Genomic DNA, 26,254 nt, shown 5'->3' on the forward strand with positions numbered 1-26,254 from the left:
TCAATTGATTGTACTCATGAGTATTTTTAGTTGGGAGGAAATTCTACATATGCATCATTTCAATTCTATGCACAAACCAAAACTATTTTTGTCTGTGTAATATTTTCATAAAACTTCCTTACAAAATACATTTCACTGAAAAGGCAACCAATAACTTACCCAGACTTTATAGGGTCCTCCCCACTGTGACGCTTCGTGTGAATGGTCCCCTTTTCTACATCTACATCCTGTAACTTCGGATCGTTGTTGCCGGATGCCGGACCTATGGACAATAGGTGGTAATGGAAAAGTCGTTCACCTTTTTGCGTTACAGAATTCATTTATAAAAAAATAAATAAATAAGAAAATCAACGACCATCCTTGAATGGTTCGTAAACGCTCTCGATGGTACGGAACAGGCAAAACGTCGAATGACTAACTGACCGTCAATCACATCGACGGGTACAGCAATGCAGAGAGTTCTTCTAATTAAGCACCGGTTGTACCATGGACTTACCATCGGAGTGGCTGGACGCTTTTCTCATGCTCGTTAAGCGATAAAACGGAGGCGTTTCCGTGCGCTCAATTAAACAGTTCAAAGTTTCCACCGTCTGCAGTTCGCTCATCAGCTCGTCCAGTAATCTGTTGGTGCATGAACGCGCCAAATACAATGCGACCCGTTTTGCCTGAGGAAATATAATGAAGAAAAAAAAATAGCTTAAACAAAATAGCCCAAACAGATGCCTTGATTAATCTTTGCAAACTATCACATTTCCGTATATTGCCAGCATAAATCAAGTGGAATGAAGTATTCAAACCAGCACACGATATACTTACATTGGCTAATAGCTCATTTGGAGCCATCCCAGAAATAATGAGCAAGTAGCGCAAGATAACTTTAAGGTTGTTAGGCCAAAATTGGCATAAAGTGCCCCAAAGTTCCTCAATGTAAGGATGTGAATCTGCAAACTGTAAAAAAAAAACGATAAATAGCACGTCGATTACACAGCAAGCAGAAAAGGTAGCAGCATAAAGTACAGGTGGCGTGAAAAAAAGCCACAGTTCATGTTAAAATAATCACATTAGTTTACCTTTGCAGTGATGTAGAAAAGATTGTTCAGAATCATTTCAGTGGCCTCAGTTGAGCCAGATCCTTCGCGACGTCCTCTTGTACCAGAATCAGGATAATACTGTTAAAAGACAGTTTAGTTTAAAAATAATAATAATAACGGTAGTACAGATCGATCAAAATGTGTCATTTGCAGACAATTCGCTTCATTCAATCCAAACTAATTAAAATTAAATATGTATGTTCTAGTTATGAGAATTTCATTTCAAAAATTACCATTATGTAAGAGAGTGGTGTTGCCGGTGGCACGCTCGAAGCCACAAGTTCAACGTTTTCCAGCCACGGCAACAAGCACTGTAACAATAATGCTCGCGCCTCAGCCCGTGCCGTTTGAAACCGATATGTTATCTCTGAAAAGGATGCACGAAAGCATGAAAACGTATTTAGAAACATTTAATCATAGTCACGGGCCAAAACAAAAGACGCTAATCGCTTTAGCTTTATGAAAAGCATAAGTCACTTACCAGAAAACATTGACATGGTTAGTTCCGGCCTCAGGCGCGCTATCTGGCGGGAAAGATACATTTGGGATCGACAGTACGCGCCACTTAGTACAGCATCTAATGTACCTATTTTATCTGGCTCTGCAATGAGACGAACCAAACAAGAACATATTTTTAAGATAACGTTCACAGTACGTACATCATAGTCAAATACACTGTTCAAATTAACAATAAAGTTGAAAAAGTTGAATAAATAAATAAAGTAAATTATATATTATTCATACGTCCATACGTGTTACCGACATCGACACGTAAAACCTTGGAATCGGTGTACGCAGTTGCGCTTTACATTATTAAAATAATCTGCCGTATTTATGTTCAGTTTCTTTTTAATAGAATGTAACCAACTGAAAATGTTGTAATTCGATGTTTTTCGCGAAATTATTGTTAAAAGCATCTGAGAAAACGGGAAAATGGGAAAGCTATTAGAATAAATTTGCTACTGCGCTGTTGTTTGAAGAGAGTAATTGTGAAGTACAGGTATTCCCCGATATACGCCTTATTCGATATACGCGATTTCTTTATACGCGATATTCATAATTTGACAGTTCTTTGAGCGAATTGTACTGATTTGACACATCAATTGACAAATCCAAAATAAATTCCCTTTTAGTTGAATTTTAAAAACCATTTTAAAAGGTACACAATTGTAATTGTCAGTTGAAATCAGATCAAATGACTTATTTAGTGGCTAGAATAAGCACATCAAGCAAAATTACACGAATATTAGCAATAATTTGACTGAAAATCTCGAAATTCTACACACGCTAATATTCGAGATACGCGATTGCTTCCAGCTCGCATTAATAGCGTATATCGGGGAAAACCTCTACTTTACATTACTTATAATTTCCAAAGTCCAAAATAGTTAAATGAAATAAGTTGCTATAAAATAAATATCTCGGAAAATGTCGTTTGATATTTGCTCCCAATCTTATTAATCCTTTCTTAAATTGCTCCACAAGTGAGTGATCTGCCTCAACGACTCTACCGAATTTCCACATTAAAGGGAACGAATCAGTAGTGCCAAAACAAAGTACTAATAAGCAATACATATTTATGATGCGTACCTAGACAAAACTAGAAGAAAAATAACGTAACTACATTTGGGATTTGAATCTCAAACGATACGAAATAGGATGGTTTCTTCCCATCCTTCTTGCTAATAAACCCTACCGTCTCCGTTCGTGTAGGTCACGCGCAGCAAAAATACGCTCGTAAAAAATACGAGCAACAGATAGGTTTACGATTTCCGAATGGTTTGCCTAGAAACTGTCTCCGAATGGTTTAGCAATGAACATCCCACCCATCCACTACGGGGAAACCGGGCAAAGCAAAAGATGGGACGGTCCTATGTGTGTCTGCGTGTGCAAGCCCTTCCACAGCTCACGAACGGTCCACTTTATGGGGAACTACGGCGTGGGGTTTAAAGAAATTCATTTCCTCTATTTCGCACGAATCGAAAATAAAACCAAACGACTAATACATACGATACGTCGCCCGGTATCTATTCACCCAAACATAAAACCACTGTGAGAAATTTGCACACAGTTGGGGAAACCTACTCAAACGCTTTCGGTGAGTGATGATGGAGCTGGATGGTGCGGTGCGGTAGTGCAGTTCTTTGCAAACTGGCTTTTAACAACTACGATTCGATACACCCAGAAAGACGCATTCGTCTAACGCCCTTCAGATAATATCAACATGCACCCGCGGCGAGTGTTAGTTTGTGTGGCCTTCTTTGCACTACTCGTGCACTACTCGGGAGCGTCAAAACACCATTCGCGTTACGACTACTGTGACAATAACTATTGCCCTCCGAGAAAAGAGAATATTGGTTGTGGATGCAAATTCAACGAGTCATATGGTCCCGCTTGCACCGGCAAAAGCCCTAAGCTGCACAAGTTCACCAAAAAGGATCTGCAGTTCATACTGCATACACACAACCACCTGAGACATCTGTTTGCTTGCGGTTCGATACATCACTATCGCCCGGCAGTCCGGATGGTTCAATTGGTGAGGCATCTTCTCAACCTTCAACGAATTCACAAAGAAAAATGAAAAGCACTCGGTGATATAATGTTCAAGTATTCTCTTTAGGAAATCTGTTTAATGCATCCAAATTTTACTTCCATTTGCTGCACTCTGTGACGACCTGAACACTAGAATAACGAGTATTGCATCAAGTTGAACAAAGCAAAAAGAATGCGGCCTTTGGTACTATTGCATTAGTTTCGCCAATTCGCATATGCCACTATTCAAATTAATTTCAAGCAACATTACAGCTGTTTTGTTAGTTGAGGATGAGCGCATCCTTTTACCATTCATAAGGATTTTCGCATACATTTCGCGCATATTTCATCATTCCCAGCAAATTAATCAGTCAGCTCATTATCATTCCACTTCCGTAGCGTGTGGACGAAGACCTTCAAACGCTGGCTGAATGTAACGTGAAAAGGTGTATTTATGAGCATGATGATTGCCGCAGCACAGAACGATACCGCTACGCTGGACAAAACATCGCCAGACGCACCGTATGCGGACGAACGCTCAAACTAACCGAGATAGTGAACAGTTCGCTTAACGCTTGGTTTGATGAGTACTGGGACACAAGCATCGACATGTTAACCAAATACCCTAACCACCCTGTCAAGTAAGTAAGCCCAACGTATGAGAGGGGGCAAAAAAGATGGTTCCTTCGTGCACCATCGACGATATTACGTTATTTTAACCATGTTGTGGTTCTCACACGCGTAGGAAACCAATCGGCCACTTCACTCTGCTGGTGAATGATAATGTGTACTTTATTGGCTGTGCGCTGATTTCGTATGCCGCCCGTATTGAGGCATATTTTACCGCAACTGGCGAAGATTGTCGAGAGTATTATTTTGTCTGTAATTATTCCTTCATCAATTTGATAAATCGGGCAACGTACACGGTCGGAGACAATCCTGCATCCATGTGCCAGTCGCACCGTAGTAAACAGTACCATTGCTTGTGCAGCGATCGCGAGCCGTACGCAACGGTCTTGGATTGGAGAGATCAGGTAATGTAATTTGTTTTGTTTTGCACCTGTAGCACTATACACAGTTTGTATAACAATAGCAAAGGTTTTTGCACGCTTATTTCAAGGCTGTAAAATAAACTGTTTCAAATATTGCTAAAAAAAACTTCTTGAACTTGAAAGAACACTGTAGGTGATACACAAGGTAATACAGCCATTCCTCCAATTGTTTGAACCAACAATTTGGTGTTGTACAAGGGTGGGTGTTAAGGGTAAGACGTATCATTAACACATTCCAAACACAATGCAATGGAAAGTCATAATAAACGTAGTTAAACGCAACAAAAAAACACAACAAGACATTTTCACAATTCAGCCTTTTTTCACCTTGCGTTTAAACATACTACCAAGTAGTATAGTAATTTTGGCGGTGCAGTGAAACGTGAATCCAAAATCGATTACATGTCATGATATTCGATGAAAAGTCCACACATAAACAATCTATTTCCTCGCGAGTATGTTCACACAATGTGTGGGCGCGTGAAGAATTTGGCATTTCATCGAGTTTCATCATGCCATATAGGATGACATTTCGATAAAAAAAACACATGAAAAAATCTTTATAATTGAAGATCCTGGTAAATAATGTTAAGTTCCTGGTAAACAAAGTATGATCCAATGACCCCAACAAATATATAAATAATACTTCGCTGGGAAATCATTGGCAGGTGAAGGCACAAAACACGCGCTTTCATAACCAATGTAATAATAAACTCAAAACATTTGTAAAATGAATAAAAATGAAAATGAATAAATACAAAATTATAATAATAACTAAATAAATAAATAAATAAATAAAGAGATAAAAAAGATAAATAAATAAATTATTTTCTATATCAATATATAATTTAATAAATGAATCAATTAATTAAGAATTAATTAATAAAATAATTAAATAATTAAATAAATAATAAATAGATAAATAGATAAATAAATAAGTAAATAAAAATAAATAAATATATAAAAAATAAATAAATAAATGAATATATTTAAAAAAAAATCCAACAATCAAGGCTCATAATTGGCTCAGCCGGGAAGAGTTAGAATGGTACAGTTACTACATACAGCACAATAACTGTCCAATGTCCAGCCTAAAGGCAATAATTCAACAAACATTCAAATACTTTCAAGACCTTTACCAGCTGCTTACTGTTAAAGAGTAGATAAGACGATATATAGGTGGTGCAAAATCTCATGAGTTGCATCAAAGAATAATACCGCGGTGACCGCTAACTGAGAGATAAACAAGCTCCAGTTAACGAACAATGTTCACTAACTGGAGTGACGTTTCTATGGATTGATTGTTTTGATCGGTGTTGACTGGAATAAACATACCAAACTTTTTTTTCATTTATATTGATATAAAGTATAGTAATTCGTGTAATAACATAAACTAATAGCAAACGTAGGCAAGAGACCCTAAATTTGTTTGAAAAATGCACATTTGCGACAAATTTCTCTTCATGAGATTCCGGATGTTTCATGTTTTGACGTTTAAGTGTTCGTTAACTGAGAATCACTCCAGTAAGCGGTCACTTACTGTATATAAACGCATTTGTAGGAATTGTGACAGGAACTAACTATAACGGGGAAAATAAATTATTAACTAACTTTATCTGAAAGGAAAGATAAACTTAATCTCTGCAGATACTTTTTGAAGAAAAATATGGTGGTCCTTAAGGGCTCTGTAATATGTGGATTGTTTTATTCAGACATTTATGACAATTCATTATATTTATATTAGTTAGTTAACATCAGCTATAAGAAATTGTTTTTCTAGCGGAAGATTTCAACAAATAATCGCTCCTCGATTAATCAAGCACGCAGACACGCCACCAAATAGCATCACGCCGTGAATCGTGATAAGAAGTCTATGAAAGCATGACAGTTGGGTACATACATTTCGACGTGAAATGTTTCAGCTATGATTTTGGCTACTTTTTCAAGCCTTCACTGCGGTCACCTATTAAAACTTTGGCTAGTCGCGTGATGCTTTCCCGTACGTGATAACACAAATTGATCAATTTATACCAACATTTGCGCTGCAATAATTTGCGTTATTCTTGTCTAATTATCAGACATACTAAACAAAAATGTAGGGCCGGTCTGGTGGTACAGTTGTCAACTCGAACCACTCCAAAAAATGCCCGTCATGGGTGCAAGCCCCGAATGGACGGTGCCCCCATACGTAGGACTGACTATATCCTGCTATGGTGTAATCAATAAGTCACTGAAAGCCAAGCCCAATAGGGCACAGACAAGGCAGGCAGGCCTTAACCGACAACTGTTGTGTTGTACCAAAGAAGAAAAAGAAACTAAAATTTACAAAAATGTATCCAAAGTGAACCAACCAAAAGTTAAAGCTTGCAGAGAAAAAAAAATAGTAATACCTATATATTATTTAATTGTGCTCATAATTTATATCAATCAATTGTTTTACTCACCTCGATCATTTTCTGTCTGCAGCGGTCCAACGTTGCCAAAGAAACGCTTGTCCAATATTTGCAACAACTGCAGAGCTGTCGAATGCACTTCCACACGGGGACAGCCAGTCATCAGTAACGTAACATTGATCACGGATGTATAATGGTCACACGGATATTCTCTGTAATGATTATTTTGGGAAATAAATATAACGAAAAATAAAATTTATTAGTATCGAACAAAATGGACCAACAATGTTTCTTATTACATATAAAACCAAACCAAGGATGTATAAACTAAAGGCGACCATAAACTCAATGTGTTTAGTAACACTGAGCACGATAGTGTAACATAAACAATGAATATATCTACAATTTAACATAAATCGTAAAACAAACATATGAACATACAACTCTTTATAGGAAGGTAAAAATAATAATGTGGCTTACAATAGATCATTAGGTGGTACATGGAAATAGCAGCATTGTCATAAACTTTAGTCACGTTTCAGTTATCACCATCTAGATGTAACGTTTTTCCAATATTCTGATTGCGCGGATGCATTTATGCGGATGCTCAAAACGTGTTATATTACCTTCCATAGGATACCTTTTGGGAAAAATGTGAGCGCTCAAGTTGTCCCTATTGACAAAGAGTTCTGTCGAACCGGGCCGCATACACACCACCAATCTGCCGCTAGATTTCCTGCCCAATTCAATTCTATCCACAGACCTCACTCGTTTCCACCAACCCACCAAGCCGAAGGAAATGCTTGATGGATCGTAAAGCGTTATAGGTTAGCCTACCCATCTGCACGAATTTTGCAAACTCACGACGGTCGTAAAACCGGAAATTGATAAGGAACTTGAGAGCACATAAAATGCTCCGAGGGTCGCGTCGACGCAAGCTGTTATGTAGCAACTTATTCCACACTGCTGTGTTGTTGCTCAATATACTGCCAATATTGTAGACCCTCTCTCGCTCTCTGTTTTGGGGTGGTAGCATTTACAAATGGTGCATCATCCCGACTTTGCTGAAGCTTTCGGAACAAAGCGCTATTTTTTTATTCATAGCCACTCTCCCGTAAACAAGGTAATTTTGTGATGCAATCATTTCAATATGAGACAAATCAAAATCAATTAAAAGACACAATATAAATCCATTTTGGAACATTAATATATTTTCTGCTGTGATTATTTGTGGTTAGTTATATTTGCGTAAGTATAGTAGACGTACAATTACATCTGACTCTTGATACAAAAGTCGAATTGTACGACTCAGCAACACTTCCGTCATGTGTTCAAGCCCCGTACAGATCAAGCCATTCCATGTGCGTATAGGGCTTGACTATTCTAACGAAAAGTTTGAAGGTCCTTAGTCTACAGTGATGCAATAATTAAAGTGCATATTCAAGAATAAAGCACCTAGTATTCTAGTATTACTTGTTGATCCATACACATTTGACAGTAAACCTGACCTAATTGAAATTGAGAATCAAGTGACATCAAGATCAAATGGAGTATCCCACAAAAAACGCTCAACGCGATGTGCCGGACAACAGAGCAACAGCTTTACGACGACAATCGTAAACATTAAAGCGCAGTAACGTTTTATTCCATCCTGTGCTGCCACTGGTAATAAGGCCAATGATAGCGCATTCGCGGTACTAGCACTAAATGAAGGTATGCTGAGACTGCAGAAATAAAGCACTCTATAGCAAACTCATTAGCAAACAATTTCTTCGTGCTAGGGAGCATTTGTGAAAGCTCGTCTGTCTTTGGAGCGTCAATATCGATGGAAATCCGAAGAAAGCTTTTAAAATAATTGAAAAACAAGACATAACTGTGAAAATTATCCTTTGTTAGAAAATTATCTGTTAGCATAAAATCCTGAAAAAAACATGATTCAATTTAAAATTTTGCACATGTACATTGTTCACACACATTTTTAAGATCATAAATGTTGCATTAGTTAAGAAAAAAAAATAATTAAAAATGATAAATGTTTATAACTTGGTAATGTATAATTAAATAGTTTTTACACCCTCCAACACAAAGATAACAATAATAATTTTACCTTGCACTAAATATAACCGCCAATGCCAAGAAGCAAGCATCTGCTTCACGAGGAGAAGCTGTATAGCAACGATCGATGACCCATTCAAGCAGCTGACCTATATCGGGATTGGATTCAAGTAGTAGTACCACCGTTTCCTTGGCTAACTCATAAATCTGGGGAAAATAATATAGTAAGTAAAGGAGATAAAATATATTACTAGGTCATATTTTAAGGAGATAATGTTTCATACGGAGTAATGAATTCGACAATAAACCTCCATAATTTGTCTTGTACATAAAAGTGATGTTCTAAAAATTGCCCGTAATAAAATACACCGCACATCATTGCGTATTAATGGAATGTTGTTATTGGATAATTTAGATAATATTTTTGGCCTGTTTGGTGGTACAGTTATCCCTCGCACAACTTAACAACACACCCATCATGGGTTCGAGCCTCGATTGGACCATGCCCCCATACGTAGGACTGACAATCATACTATGTGTAATTAGTTAGCTACTGAAAGCCAAGCCCACTAGTCAAGCCAAGCCTTGACCGACAACGGTTGTTATGTCAAAAAAGAAGGAGAAAATGCAAAGAATGATTCAGGTGGGATACAAAATCTTATCTTTAATCCTTCCAATACGGTCAACAGTAGATCAAATCTCTTCCTAATGATATCAAAACATTTTACATTGTAGTATAAATGAAATTCTTCGTTTTTTAAATTACAAAAAAACGCTTCCAGACAAAACTGGAAGAAATCAAGGAAAATGATCCATATCCTGAATATTCACTTCAAAGTTCATAATAAACTATCCCTAAACAAGAGCGGTAAGAGTTGGTGAATGACAGTAAGTCGTTTTACCACAAGCCAACCCTACACTATTACCTTTGATTTGCGTACTTACCTTCTCGTCTTTGGAAGTCATTAGCATGTCCAGCCAACTATAAATTGCACCATCTTCCGCCAAATGACCGGGATCAAAACATGGCCCACAGCACAAAACCGCCGACATAGCCTGCAACGGAAAAGGAACGTTCGAGATGAAGATTCAAAACCAAACCAACATATGCTTATACTGAACACGAATCGACGAAATGGTATAAGAGGAATTTAATATGCATGTTTTAAATCTCGGTAGATTGTTTAACTATTTTTTCGTTTCTTCGTTCAATCATTTCCAAAAAAAATTATGTTACATCACAGCAATTTAAGTGCCAGACTATGTTCATGATAATCTATCCATACAATTTAATGCATACATTGAAACATCATCATTGACTGTTTAGTTCGATTCAATTTGGAGCAACATTTACATCCTCTCAATAAAACTCTATTACAATATGATACCAATTATAGGAAAATCACCCAGCATTTCTACCACGTCATACACATACATGGATTCTTCATATTTGATTGATATCGTGATTCTGTGTAAGTTTATCAAGCTTCCTTTTACCTACCTGTAATGCGCTAAATTGTAATTTTTCCTCTTCCGCTGCGATGGTACCAACGGAAGTGTTGGCCCCCGAGCTGATGCCCGCGGTTGTGCTCGAGCTTCCCCATACACTCGCTCCGATGGTTCCACCACCAATGCCGCTAACTCCACTGCCGATTCCACTAATGCTACCACCGCCACTGCCACCAGCACCGACCCCATGATGACTGCCATGATGGGACGATCCGTGGTGGCCGTGTGCAAATGGTAGAGCATATGCTGTACCGCTCCATCCGACGAACAGATTGACCAGGTTCCGTTTCAGCTCACGTGACAATAGCGTGCCGCACGATTCGAGCGAAAAGTTTTTTATCATCTTGCGAATAAAGTCGCAAAAATGCGTCTTCACCTCACGCATACTACTGCTGTCCTTGCCGTCGGTTTCTGTTTCCAGATAGAGGCGTGCACCATCAATGTACTCAACGAAGGTAGGATGCAGCGACATCGTTTCCCGCTCCAGCACGAACTGGCTGATACCGAACGTGCCGTTCTCGGCAATCTTCTCCAGCACACGCACCAGTTGCAACCGCAGTGCATCACGACGCCGGCGGCGTCTCATATTCTCTTGCTTGCGATCAATGGCCTCACGTATATATACTACTAGCTCTTCCATCAGGTCCCTAATGTGGTATAGGATGAAAATAAAATATGAAATAAAAAGTGTCATGAGAATACGAATGAGATGTATAATTAACCTAGCCTAGCCTTCTATATCCGTTACTTTTAAATCGTGTTAAAAATAAGGAGCGTGTTAAAATATAATAGTATGTTTATTATAATATTATTACTAACATTCTCAAATTTAATGTAACATAATCACTTCTGCGTAATAAACTTTGATTGTAACATATTTTATGTGTTATTTAGTGTTACTATGTTATACGTTGTACAATATGTTGAACTAAAATCAATCAACATTAAAAAAATGCCTAATTTTGACTAAAATAATTTAAAATATTATTTAAAAAAAACTAATACAAAATCTCGTTCACTTTTTCACATTTTGTTATTATTCATCTCCACATCACTAAAAAACCCCGAGTTAATCAGAATATATTTTAGTTCTGAAATTGCATATATTTACGATTCGATTGATGCACTACAGATACTATTTCTCGCGAATAGGAATGGAAAAACAAACAAGATCAAAATCTAAGATCAAAGGTAAATGGAACCCTGTTTCGATGAACGAATATAAAACAGATGTACTTTTTAAATTGATGTTTTGATCATACACTTCCTCTTCATGCAAGGTCTGTTCTGGCCACAGAATATGTAACACGTTAGCCAAAATATGTTATTCCAATTTTCTCCTTCTTGGGGCAAATGCACGGTCATTCTGGCATAGCACAAGCTTACTGAATGACTTATTAATACCACGTAATTGGATAGACAGATCTTGCTAGGAGAATCAACTTGAGTTTGGCATTTACTTTTAAATTATTTCAAATAGGGCAAGAATCCTCCCTCTATTGCTATTTATGGTTAATAGGAAAGTAAAGTTGCAAACACTTTTCAAAAAATAAGACCGAAAACGATACCCTTTTTCGTAATAACTGTACTAGCTAGCAATACTTGATACGATACGATTATATTACCAATCGACCATTGATTTTGAAACAAAAAACTTAAATAGATGATTTTATGTAGTTTGCTCAACTAAACATATTGCGTATAATATTTTTTTTTAGAAAAATTCAAATTATTTTCTTTCTCATCTAAAACATAAAAATAGTGCAAATAATCAACTGTAAAAAAAAAGCATGCACAGTATTCCTAGGACTGTTGCTATTTAAAGCAGGGGCCTCCAAACTACGGCACGAAGGGCACGTGCCGCGAAGGTCATTTTAAATACAGTGGTTTCAATCTTTTGCTCTTTGCAAATAACAATGTTATTTGTGAAACAATGCGGCCCGTGAAGTGAATAGTTAGGGAAGGCATAGTTTGGAATAAAAACAAGTTTTAAGTTTAATTTTTAAATAGGATAGGAGTTAGGATAGGAGTTAGGATAGGATAATTCATGGGACTATAATTTAGATTATTTATCTATTTGTTAGTGGATAAGATACGTTTAAGAGAACTTAAAAATAGTTAACGATTATTTGATTTTTTCTAACACTCAAACTGTTTGTGTTTGTTTGTTTTTTTATACCTAAATCACTAAACCTAAACTAGTAGCAATGTAAAAAAAATCAAACGAAAACGAACAACTTTGTACATAAATCCCTACTCACTTTAGCGCGTCATGGTTTATCATTCCCAGTGCATTAACGGCCGCATCTCGTATATCGACGACTTCACAGCGTAGCAACGGTATCACCAGCTTGTAAAGTGCTACCGGCGAAGCGCTCGTCCCACTGGATTTGTCGCTTCGATCCGCTGACAAGGAGTCCGGAGAAGAGCTGCAATGAAACCCAATTTAACGGGATATTTCAAAAGAGAGAGAGAGAAAGAGAAACAGGGAGCGAGAGAACGAGAGAAAGAGAGAGAGAGATAAAGAGAGAGAGAGAAAAAGAAATAAACAATGAAACAACTTTACAACATATATCAGCACCATAAACCATTACCATGCTACAAGCGGCTAAGACAAAAATTGAACAAAGTAAAACGCTATATATAGTAAAAGTAGTAACAATGGTAAAAGTGATGGAATGATGACAAATGAGCTGCAATACTGCATTATAGACTCAGGCCAACCTCGTTTCGATCGACTGAGCAGCATCAATACAGTCTAGAAGTAATATGCAATTGCCTGATTCAATTGACACATAATAATAATAATAATAATGATAATAATCATACTGAGCATAGTATTACTAACAATAGCAAAAATGAGCAAGTAAATGTTCCTCATCATTTTACTACATCCAAATGTGGACAAGAGGAACTATTTTAAAAATTGAGTCGTTTTGTTACCAATCTTTTTTCACAATACGTTCACAATACTTTGATAATACGTATACGCTATGCCGTTGAAGAGTAATTGTGGAGCTAGTATTGTTGTTATATCGTATAACAATATCGCTATATACTATTATATATTGTTATTCATGTATATAAAAATACATTAACTCATAATTGTTGATGATTTTGACTTATTTTTATTTAAAAAAAACAATTCATTGCTTCAAAACACTACATTTTATATTTAAAAAAAATGCAAAAGACCTTATTTGCAAAAATTACTCTGAAGTACGCTTAAAAATGGTTAGAGGTTTTTAAAAATATAACAAAACGTCTGTTGCAGGAAAATAATGCTTAAAAGCATACGAGTACATCTACTGCCAAATATCGTTTTACTTGATTAACTTGTACCTCAAATAGTGTAACAAATATTGTTGATGCTACCAATCAGCTACCATTTTAGGGTTAGTTAAACTGTAATGTGTAATGAATGTCTGTCGGAAAGATCAAGCAACACTAAATTTTCTGACTACTGATCAACGCAAAGTAAATACTAACACCAACAACAGAGAACGAATATTCATGTGTCTCTTAGTTTCAACGTAACTGAAACAAACTTTAAATGAATGAAATCAGAATGAACGTCAAATGAATGTGCCACAATCTGCCACAACAACAAACAAAAAAGAAACAAGAACGGAACAATGGGCACATCCAAAACCAATAATTATGATCGCGAGTGAAACATAAATGATAACGAAGAAGAAATGAATGAACACAAAATAATAAATGAAACAAATAAAAAAACAAACGGAAAGTAATCATTTGTAAAACTATGCCGGAAAAAATTAAAATAAACGTTACCCTTGTCTCTTATGTCTGGCATCTTTGCGACCATAGGATAGAGGTAGGGTGAAGCGTGTCACGATTCCTTCTGGTCCAAACACGGATGACGGTATATTGTCCAACGAGTCAGACAACGAGCGGGAATCCGACTGATCATGCAGACTGATAGTGTCGTGTAGTAATGTGTTTGAATGCGAATGGTGAACATTGTTACCGATTATAAGCACCATTTACGGAGGATGGAGTAGAGGTAGGACGGAATGATCAATCCAATTTGGAATTTACATTTAATCGATCATATATAGCATTTTTACATGTATAATCGTCCACAAATTAACAGTTATGAGATAGGGTACGATACAGCATACGAAACAAATTTATAAAACATATTTCGTTATGTTTCATGTTTGCAATTTTTATAATACGATTATTATGCGATCATTGTGTTGTGTCGCATTAATGTTCATATAAATATACCGATGATAATGGAGTATATTGAAAGTGGCAAATGAATGTGTTTATTTATTTTTGTTATATATTTGTTTTAAGATGAAGTCGGAGCAGTGATTGTAAAGTAGAAGAATGGCGTATAGTTGAGTTGAGTAGAAGTCGATAAACGGTGGAATTTGTTGTTCGATTATCAGGATATGACGCGGTTGGCATAGAGAGAAGAAACATGAAAGAAAAATACATACTTTAAGTGTTACATTCAATCAATGTCACTACTGTTCAAAAGTTTATTGTGCGTGTACACACAACAACAATTCGCGACCTCCTGAAAAGTGGTAAAGAGCAACTGTTTGTTTTCCAAAACCCTTTCCATACTAGTGCAATATTAGCCGGACGCACACGCTATACAAACCATCAAAGCAATTTTAAACTAAAAGTGATTGGTGTAAAAACGAACATATTGTGCCTTTAACAAGAGAAATGTGAGTTAGCTGAGCTTCATGGCTTAGGATCAACACTCTCCCTCGAAAACCCTAACATTATCACACAAACACTACAGTACGCGATGAGCTATGAAACCGAAACCGGTGCTATATTTTCGTATGTTATGACGTTTAAAATGGATTGCTAACTCCCGATCACACTATCCTAACCGTAAAACGTATGAAATGAAGTGACGAGAACACGACGATTTAATTCACAGTTTACAATCACATGGCTTCGTAAGTATGTAAGAATCATATGTCCATCTGCATATGGAAAATTATGTGCACTTGTGTTTAAGTAGTGACAGGATGAGTAACACATCAAAACAGAGGATAAAAAAAAAATACAATATCAGTTAACTCACTTTCAATAACGACAATCGAGTTAGCTGTTTTAAGACAAACCATTCCTAACACAAAACAAAACGGCACGAACATATATCAATGTATTAACTAAATTAATCATGAATACATTCTAAACGAAACTTAACGAATAAACTGTACCCAAATTGTGCTCATCTAAATCGATTATCATCACAAACTTCAGCCCATTCTCTGATTTTGTAACCTGATTGAATTTATATATTAGATGCACTTTTCACACTTCCTTTAATTTTGCAATGATTATGCACATAAATGTAATGCCACCACCACTAAATACGTCGTAATATCTGATTTTACAAAAAAGATACATACATATGTTTAAATTGCAATGATCTAGAATAGTGCTCACTACTGCTGATCATTATTATTAATTAGAAGTATTTCTACACACACACACACACACACAAACACAGACATATATACACATACAGACGCTAAACGATTAAAATAGAGAACGAATATAGTAACCTACCAAGAGGTTTCAACTAACAAAATGACCATGTGAACAACAGTTTATCGTAAATACTGTTGCTAGTGACAGGTATCATATGCGTCAAACTATATTTTACAACACCATTATATTTAACATATAACGGAGAACAGCAAGACACGTATTGCAGAACATATCTTTATGTAGATAAATTTCCATCGACGAACATAAGGCAACAAGTTCCCTATTCCTTGTCCAATTGGTATTTCAGAAATAATATCACTTCTACCATGTACACATAGCCCTTGCCGTACACTTACCTTAAGCTGAGATCAGGCGAAGCACAACGTACAGCAACACTCGGCATTTGTGGGATAAGACGCATAGCAAGGGCCACCTGGTTTTTCCACAGATGTGCCAGTGAGTCACGTTGTGCCTCGGACGGGGGTTTTTTCGTTGGTGCCGAGCTACGAAGCAACGACGCGCGGTTGTCACTTACAGGGCTGCAAATGAGTTGAATACAAAACGGGAAAAACAATCATAAAAATGTCGAAACATGAATAGTATTTTCCATTAAGTTTCGATTTCTCGATTGAGGATGAACGCCTTCTACATACGTTGGGTCTATAACGTTGAACAAACTCGTCACTCGTTGATAGCAAATCGGCCATGCTTGCGCTACGACCGATGGACAGTGCTGTAAAACACGCGTGCGCTCCATGAATCCAAACAGACACACACTCCAGGGATCGTAAGCCTGGCCTAAGGCGGATTGGGACAGACAGAGCGTCAAAGTGGATGCTTTGGTTGATTCCTCGACGTGACCTGTCGTCCATATGCCACTGTTACGGTCCACGATCCATTGAAGGTCGATGATATTTGCATTAAGCATGGCCGTTCGATCCGTTTGAGGTAGCATATGCAAACATTTCTCCAGGACCTGTGGATGGACGGTAACAACATTTGAACAACAATTAAACGCCGCTTTTTCAAAGCGAATAAAAAGCCATCGGTTTTCATTTACCTGTGGGCAGCACTTATCAATGACGTCTATCAAGGCCGGTTCTGTTTCGGGAATGCCCAAAAGTTTTTTCAGTATTTTTACCTGCAAAAATGAGTTTCATTTAGTTGTACCAGATCGTGTATAATATTTCGAGAAAATGTTACGCATTAAATAAAGGAATTTTATTATGTTACCTCTTTCAGTATGCTAACAGCAAATTTGCGCGGTGGTGATCGACAGTTACAGAGCATAACCAGCGCTAAACCCTCCACCATGTGCATGGTCGTCGCTAACGGTAGCTCATGCCCTTTCTTCCCACCGGCGGTAGTGCTGCCAGCCGCTGTCGTGTTGGTAGTACCATCTCCAGTACCCCCAATGCCACTGCTACTGGTCGTACCCGCCCCACCGCCAATGGCTCCCGCCGTAATGGTGGTTGTTTGTGTGATGGAAGATATGCCTGAGCTTCCACTGGAGTTGGAATTTATCGTAGCCGCGTTCAATGACGCGTTTACGTTTGATTGTGTGAGGTTTGGTTTGATCATTCCCAAATCTTGCTGATTTGTTGCACGCCCAATGACAGGCTGACCCGCAGAAGCTAACGGTACACCGCCACCGCCCGTTCCTGCTGGTCCTCCTCCCTTAGTGTTAAGCGTATTGCTATTACTGTTATTGTTACTACCAGCACCGAGCAAATTTCGCCAAACCGTCAGAAATGCATACAGCATGCGTAGCCCATTGTCTAGCAGCTGGGGGAAGGTATCCACTACATCACGAGCCAGGAACTGACTGAACCCTTGAATCACATCCTGACGCCACTCGGGAAAATCGCAAACTAAAGTTTGCAACGATTGGTGCGCCAATCCGCGCAACTCTTCGTCCATGTGTATTGTTAGCCGCGATAACATATCCACCAACTCGTGGCCTGTCATATTGTCCGGTGTGAGGCGTGGCACCGCTGCGATGCACGTGCGGAACAGATCAATGCGCGGCTTACGTTCCCCGGTAAGCATTTCGTCCAATTCTTTGTTTTGATTCTGTATCACCGTCATCATCAACGGTCGGCCACAGTGAATGTCCAGTGCACGTAGGATGTCAACGAACACGCGCCTCACATGTGGAAAATAGTTTGACATTCCGATACTACGCGCCGTATCTTCGGTAAGCATTTTGTTGAGATAGGTCTTTTTCACTCTCAACGTATTGCCGGACGGAAGGACGCCAACTGTTCGAGGCATCGGCGGCTCTCCATCTTTCTGCTGTAAGGAGTCCGCCACCACCATGAATGCGCGTAATCCGATGCTCATGCGCTCCGGCGTCATAATAATCTTGATCGGACGACCTACACACAATAGCTCAAACACGATCTCCCGCATGGCAAAGTCGAGCCGTTCCTGCGCGATGAATTGTATAATTTTTACGAATATGTTCAGCGGGGTGTCGCGTGGTACCACTGCTTTTGAACCGCGCGGAAACAGCGAATTGACGATGCTCTGAAGCCTTGAATGAGTTGCCGAGTTGGATTCACATTTAATGCGTATTATGTAGACCCACAGCAAGCGATACAACGATTCCAACGCAACGCGACTCATTTTGGGATCCTTGTTCTTCAGATTACTAAGGCACATTGCCAAAAAGCAATGCCAGTTGCTGAGAAAGAACGATTTCTGAGAAACACACAACAGACATGTCACCAGTGGAAATAGGGCCAGCTTGTGTTTGGACTTGGTGCACGCATCGAGCGTTTGAGAGTACAGCAAATCGATAAAGTTTTTCACACACGGTACGTTCACTTCATTCTTCACCGTTGCTGCTACCGGTACTAGAATTTCCACAAACAGGCCGGCCATCGCATGCTTTATGTCCTTATCCTTTACCTCCAAAAAGTACTGTGCACATTCATGCATGAACTGAAACGATGCCTCAAACTCTTCGATAGGGGCCATCTTCACGCGGAAGAATTTCATGCCCATCAGAAGGCTGATAATACTGTGCGTCGTGAACGGGCTTGGCTCCTTGCTGCGCAGCTCCTTCAGCTCCGTCATGAACCTTTTGCGCACGGAAGAGAATCGACTCTGGGCAAGTACGCCCACCACTTCGGCGTACAGATCCGCAATGCGATAGTTATCGTTTGCATTCGGTGCCGTCTGTGCACCTTCTTTGTACTTAAACTGGCGAAAGGCAAGATTTTCAATCTGCTTTGTTATATCATCATGTCCTGGATGGAACGGAAACTGGCGCAGTATTTCAATAAGCGCGAGGCAAAAGATAAACTCTACCGCCGCCTCTCGGCGCAACAGTTGATAATCCAGATCCAAGCCCGATTTATTTGCCGGATGGTGTGCGGTGGAGCTAGCACCGGTTTGCAGGTCTCGCTTTATGTTTTTATCGCAGATCTGATGTTTGTGCCAGGCAAGTAGTGCTTTTAGCAAGGACGGCAAGCAATGTTCCGCCACCGAGCCGAGCGCTTGCAGCAGCTGGTCAAACTGATAGTCTTCGCCCCGCTGGAGAAGCTTTGGCAAATTCCTGTCCGAACCATCCAGCATTACACATTCTATTTTTTTCTCCGCCTGCACCGTAAAGTCCGTGAACAGTGTGCGCATTACAATCTCCCCGGGACGAAGTGTTCCGTCCGATGCAGCCATCATGTCGATGGTAGTCACCATACCGCTGCCACTGTTTCCCGAAAGGATCGCTGACCGGTTGTGGCTATTCCACGGCAACAAGCTAAGCCGCACGGAAGTAGTGTTCACGACGCCTAGAGGTGATTTTGATGGTTCCGAAGTTTCAATATGAACCGGACGTTCGATCACGGTAATGGTATCGCCTTCATCTACAACTGTACTGTTTGCTCCAGAAAGACCACAAGCAGACAGGCCACCACTTCCGGAGCCTGGTGCCAATTGAGACAGTTGCATTTGAGATCCATTCTTCGAGGTACGATCGTTGCTAAGTTTCGGCGTGCTGCGTACACTGTCAGACTGACCGGCAACTACTCCGACGCCTGCAGATCCGGTCGTATCATGATGAATGGAGATATTCTGCTGTTGATTTACTGCTACATTTGAGGCCTCACTATTGTGTTGAGATTCTACGAAACAAACGAGGAGAAAGTAACAGGTTAGTAAATACTTCAAAAGGTATTTTTGGTAGTGGTAAACATGTTTTCAATGCCCAACTAACCAGACAAGCACTATATTTAGTATAATATGCCCGAACAAAACATGCAGACGATGGCTGGGGATAAACTGCATTTCATTAAGTAAACGCAAATATTTTTAAGTAATCAAATATCCCATTGTCCCGCTTCGTAGATTCGTGGAAGCATTTAATTTATGCATTCGCTACATTTACATCTTTTCGATTATTACATGAACCACGACAATCAACCCCCGTTTTAATTTCTCCAGCTATTTCCACGAAACCGCACAGGAAAATGAGTATGAAAACCTCGTCACATATATTCGTTCGAACAATATAATGAAACCGTTCAACTACACTTTTTTTACATGAAATGATGTGAAATCCTTCCGAACTTATTGAGCATATCCGATGATATGTCAAGCGGCGCTAGGATAATGATTATCTGCATTTTTTGCGTTACATTTTCATTTACACAATACTACACGTTACTAAACAACTGAAGGTGGTTTTCCCTTTTTGAAAAATTTGACCGATTGTACCAATATTCCGCTTCTGTTATTCTATAGTACACTTTTGTACTTATCTTCGAACAGGAATTTTCCACAACCTTTCTTAACGGAAGTTACGTTACAACTGAAATAGACACTGCCAATCGACTAGAGATCGATAATGGCAAACGAAAGCTTCCCTTTCGACAGCGATGGCAACAAACAAACGGTAAACGGAAGTAACAGAATCGCGCCATTTTGCCACGTGACTCTTGCTAATTCCAAAATCCTCAGAACAGAAGCACATAAAACAGCTGGCGTATATGTACGTAACGCGCGCAGCAGTGTACCGGCGGTGCACAATCAATAAACGACACTATTACAAACTACAGTCTTACCGAGACCAAAGTTTAGATATCAATTACAATGTACTGTTTTACCTACTATGCAACAATTGATATTGATCATCTATAAAAATACGTTACCAAAAATAGTTCGCTCAGTTCCAACAGATACAGCAAATATAAACCATACCATCAGTAAACATTATACACCAAAATTGAAATATCGGGGAAATGAAATAACAACGTCGGGGAAAATGAAGCAACGGTCTTTGATCTTTTTAGCATGGTTAGAACAGCAAAACAGCTGAAAACCCCGAAATGGAACAAAAAAAGAGGTTTTTTTATTCTTTCACACAACACCACACCGGTCACAAATTGCAAAAAATAAACATTCATTACCAAAACATGTACAGCACGTGCGGTATTTCAAAAATAACCATCCATCTCTACAGCGTGCATTTACGTAGGATACGATTTGCGGCCCGTCTAGCTTCAGACGCTAATGGGTTTTCCCTCTCCCTCTCTCTCTCTCTCTCTTTTACGCCATAGTTGTGGTTATTATTTTCCACAGATATCACCAATATAAACGATGTAATAATTGTTTTATCCTGTTAGACTCGTTCGAATATACTCACGTGCAGGGGACAGTAGCGGAAGTGCGTGCCCAAAGCGGGCCACTATTCTAAGCAATTTTCCATGCAAACTGTTGCGTTCGAACATAAACAGGTTGTTTGATTCTCACTTTGATTGACACACTGCTCTAAAAATGATGGCCTGGAAGCGAATCGTTGATTCCGTGCCACCTGCGTTTAATATACGCTCAGTACGCAACAAACACATCTCCCTACAAACCACCACCGCCAGCCACTATTAACAGAACATTGAAAACGAGAAGCCAAAGAAACAGCCACTACACCCTACCCTTTTTTTGTCTTCCTTTTTCTATCAACCCGGCCCGTCAGACCAGCGGACAAGAAGATGGAAGGAAGCACAGTGGCTAGTTATGTCCCGTGTAAGGTGCCATTTTTAGCATCAAACCGCGCAGAACGGTGATCGACTGTGGGATGATTTTTTGCTTTTTTTTTGGTAAAAAAAACACAAACACATAGACGTAACTAGTTCACTTTCGGCAGCAAGAATAATTCATATCCTATCCCGGCGGGATACACTTTCTTCCGTCACTATAGAAACGTCTCGTTTGAATAGCACCGATTACCTATTCACTGATCTTCCTCCAACAAGATCATGCATTTGATCAACGATCACACATGTGTCAACAAACATGTGAGCAGAAAAATCGCACATTATATTCAACAATATCCGTGAATATCGATATAGTATTAGCGGATCGACTCGCTCACACTGTTTGGTGCCAACTTCGTGCAAACGTTTTCTAACCAAATAACCATTACACGTAGAATCACATAACGTTGAATAACGCTTAAAATAATGAATCAGAATCACATAGCGTTGAATAAGCTAAAAGAATAAAACTAAACTTAAACGTATCACAACCGTGATCTTACTTATTGATAACCTAATCTCATACTTGAAGACTTGCTTTTCGCTGCTTCTACTATCTCTGTCCACCTTAAGCTGGCTCGTTAGCAATCGTTAAGTCACACGATTTATCCATTTCGCAGAGCAACGAAGGTCTGTACAGTTCAAATTTGAACTTAGCAACCACTCATTGTAAACGCAATTAGTTGATAACTACACTAGCCCGTTTGTGTTTATGCTTCATTTGTTAGGTAAAGAATTTTGGACGATGAAAAAAACACTAACGAAAGCTCACTGATCTGTATAATATATTCCAATCCACTGTACCACACCCAACCTTAGTTATGATTTAATTTCGTTTTTATATCAAACAACTTCACTGCATTTCGAACCCGAATGCTTCCGAACGGAGTAGTACATTACACACAAATCGCGCTCAATGGTTCAATTATTTTCGTCAATATATCACACGCTTCTGTTAGTGTCAACACACTGACCGGAATAAAAAAATAATCTCATCCCACCATCCCTCCCGCCCGGCGTGCGCATCAAAAACAGACGGACAGACATCGTCGTCTCAGCCACATGACTTTGAATCTCACTGCGTACCAAACAACATTGAAGTGCGCGTCACAGTAACGTGTTGTTATCTATCATTTTTCGACCCAAGCATGAACGAACAGTGTAAAAAAAGCAGTGGCAGCAGCAGTAACAACAGCACAGAGATGGCCACAAACAACACACCGTGCGCACTGGGGCAAATGTTTGCTAATGACAAATGGTAGCTGCTTTGTTTATGTATTTGATACATGCAAGGATTCAAGGAAGCAAAACACAAGGATTAAGATATGAAGGATGCATATTAGACTCTTGCTTAAGAATGGTGACATAAAAATCAAACAAAGCCATTTTATTTGGAGATGCACACTTTTTATTATTTATGTAACATGGTAAAATCCAGAGGGCGGTCCCGTGGTACAGTCGTCAACTCGAAGGACTCAAAATAACATGCCCGTCATGGGTTCAAGCCTAGAATGGACCGTCCCCCGTAGCAAGGATTGAATATCCGGCTGCATGGTAATGAATAAAGTCTCGAAAGCCTGTATGGGCGGGCATGTCCGCGTAGGACGTTACGCGAAATAGAAGAACATGGTAAAATTGACAAAATTGGGAAGATATAAGGAAAAGCGGGGCAAAATGAGCATATGGGGCAAAATGGGCACCTTCTGTTTAAGCATTGTTTGACTACAAAGATACTTTCCAATGCTCAAAATATAATCATTAGAGTGTTCTATGAACACTATGTAAGTTTCATAACCCTTACATAACAAATAACCAAGAAAACTGCAAAATAAGGTTTAGTAGCATATTGATGTAATTTTTCGTCACTTCGAAAATAAGCTTAAACCAGTGTCACAGGGATTAGAGATGGGTTCCGCGGATCGCACCCACGGTTCCGCTCCGGTTCCGGTAAGTATGATACCGATTCCGATTCCAGAGAGAAGGAATCGCTAGTTCCACCGGAATCGTCCGGAATCGTCCGGAATCGTCGGAATCGTCCGGAATCGTCGGAATCGTCGGAATCGTCCGGAATCGTCCGGAATCGTCTGAAATCGTCTGGAATCGTGCGGAATCGTCGTAATCGTCCGGTATCGTCGGAACAGTCGGAATTGACTGGAATTGGCTGGAATCGCCCGGAATCGACCGGAATCGTCCGGAATCGTCCGGACTCCGGAATCGTCGAACAATAGAACGAAAATACATTTCACCAAACGTGCGCAAAAGCATAGACCATTACCTAAGTGCAGTTGTTGTGGCCCATATTGCCCCAGTGTTTTGACGTTTCACAGTTTGTTTACAATGGCCATTTTGCCCCAGGTCTATACCCATTTTACCGCGCGTGTCAAAATTGCTTCTCGTAAAACATAAACTTTTATTTTACACTGTTTTCATGGTTTTAAGTTGTTTTCATTCTATGTGGCAATTTTAATCCATAGATAAAGGGTGGAGGCATACAATAATGAAAGAACAATTGTGTTTTGTGGCACATTCAAAGGAATGTTCAGTAAACTGCTTAACATGCCCATTTTGCCCCGCTTTCCCCTACTATAGAGCCTGGGCGCGATGGGCGGGTCGACCCGAACCTATCGGGTCGGAGCCATCCGTAAGCGTCCCGGAGTCATTCGGATCAACCCGGTACAAGTAGGTTCAGGAGGTGCAACAACTCCGGTAGGTGCAAGAAAGCATAAGCGACGCCGACCCGTTGGTAAAATATCATTTAAATTTAAAAAAAAAACTTTATTTGAAACATATAAGTGCCGATTATCTGATTCAAACGGAAAAATATCGGTTAGCTTGTTAGAGACTTTACTCGAGACATTGCTGCCAAATTTGTCTGTAATCGCTTTGTTTGTCAAAGCAAGTAGAATGTGAAGCGCAGGAAGTATCGGACAATTTTATAATTATTCCCACGTGTGGTGTATTGTTCTTCTTTAAATGTTTTTGGCGATGTTATAAATCTATTTATTGATTTGTGTCTATGAAGAGTATGGTGTTGATATCCATATCTAAGTTGATATGTTGATAACAATATAAGTTGTAAGACATTTAGGCTGTTAGTATTTTTGTTAATATAAAACATTTTTTTATTATATAATATTAGATATAAATATTAAACTATTCTTTGTAGGGATCAACGGGGCAAAATAGGCAGGGGGGGCAAAATGGGCACCATTTATTTAAGCATTATTTCACAGCAAAGATGAATTATAAGGCTCAAAATCTATTTACAGGGTTTTCGAGGATTATATAGACATGTTCAGCGAGTTGTAGATTCGTTCAGGCATATAATAGACTCTTTCAGCGAGATATAGAATTGTTCGGAAGTAGGTATAGACATGTTCGGTTGTACTGTAGAGCTGTCACTTTCGTACCCCTTGGACTGCAAGTTGCATCATTCTCATCAGAAGGTAAACAAACGGTTTTGGAAAAAATATGCTTTTTTTTTAACTAATTTATGTATTAAACAGCTTGGAGAATGATTATTAGCTACTTTTAGGACTTTTAAGAATGAAAAATTGAACCCTGCGGCACAGTGTGTAAACAAAACAAATGACAGCTCTACAGAATCGCTGAACATGTCTACAGCTACATCCGAACAATTCTATATCTCGCTGAAAGAGTCTATTATATGCCTGAACGAATCTACAACTCGCTGAACATGTCTATATAATGCTCGAAAACCCTGTATTTGAGTGTTTTATGAACATCATGTAAGTTGTTGCGGTTCATTTTGCCTTTCGTGTCAAAATAGCATAACGTGAAACATCAACTTTTACTTTACAGTTTTTTCATATGTTTACATTATTTCGAGGCTTTGTGGTAATTTTCATCCATAGATAAATAGTACAGGTATATTTTAATTAAACAATAATGCTAATTTGTGAGTAATTCGAATAAATATTCATTAAACTACTTAACATTTCCATTTTGTCCCGCTTTCCTCTATCGAAACTCACATTTACCTGAGCGATAATCGAAACTCATTAGCGATAAAATACTCATTGTTAACATTTGCGAACTTGCTTACACATAAGCAATATACCCATTATTTGTTTGTT

At 38.9% G+C, this 26,254-nt stretch overlaps 1 protein-coding gene across 5 annotated transcripts in view; it reads right to left on the reverse strand.

The window, feature by feature from the left end:
- Positions 1–26,254, reverse strand: part of LOC120953404 (protein furry) — a 46,534-nt gene that overhangs the window by 17,698 nt on the left and 2,582 nt on the right. For 2 of the 5 annotated variants that reach the window (XM_040373287.2, XM_040373290.2), the window contains exons 2-17: positions 17,356–20,249; positions 17,183–17,263; positions 16,776–17,098; positions 16,479–16,661; positions 14,428–14,571; positions 12,894–13,061; positions 10,625–11,279; positions 10,069–10,179; positions 9,176–9,330; positions 7,120–7,280; positions 1,573–1,692; positions 1,325–1,458; positions 1,071–1,169; positions 817–948; positions 497–665; positions 160–262 (exon numbers count right to left, since the gene is read on the reverse strand). In XM_040373287.2, coding sequence (XP_040229221.2) covers positions 160–262; positions 497–665; positions 817–948; positions 1,071–1,169; positions 1,325–1,458; positions 1,573–1,692; positions 7,120–7,280; positions 9,176–9,330; positions 10,069–10,179; positions 10,625–11,279; positions 12,894–13,061; positions 14,428–14,571; positions 16,479–16,661; positions 16,776–17,098; positions 17,183–17,263; positions 17,356–20,249 — 5,632 coding nt within the window. Of the gene's footprint in view, positions 1–159; positions 263–496; positions 666–816; positions 949–1,070; positions 1,170–1,324; positions 1,459–1,572; positions 1,693–7,119; positions 7,281–9,175; positions 9,331–10,068; positions 10,180–10,624; positions 11,280–12,893; positions 13,062–14,427; positions 14,572–16,478; positions 16,662–16,775; positions 17,099–17,182; positions 17,264–17,355; positions 20,250–21,769; positions 22,185–26,254 lie in introns of those variants that run through there. The other 3 variants (XM_040373291.2, XM_040373292.2, XM_040373288.2) reach the window with 2 other exon arrangements.

Source organism: Anopheles coluzzii, chromosome 2 (assembly GCF_943734685.1).
Source record: "Anopheles coluzzii chromosome 2, AcolN3, whole genome shotgun sequence".
NCBI classification, from domain to species: Eukaryota; Metazoa; Arthropoda; class Insecta; order Diptera; family Culicidae; genus Anopheles; species Anopheles coluzzii.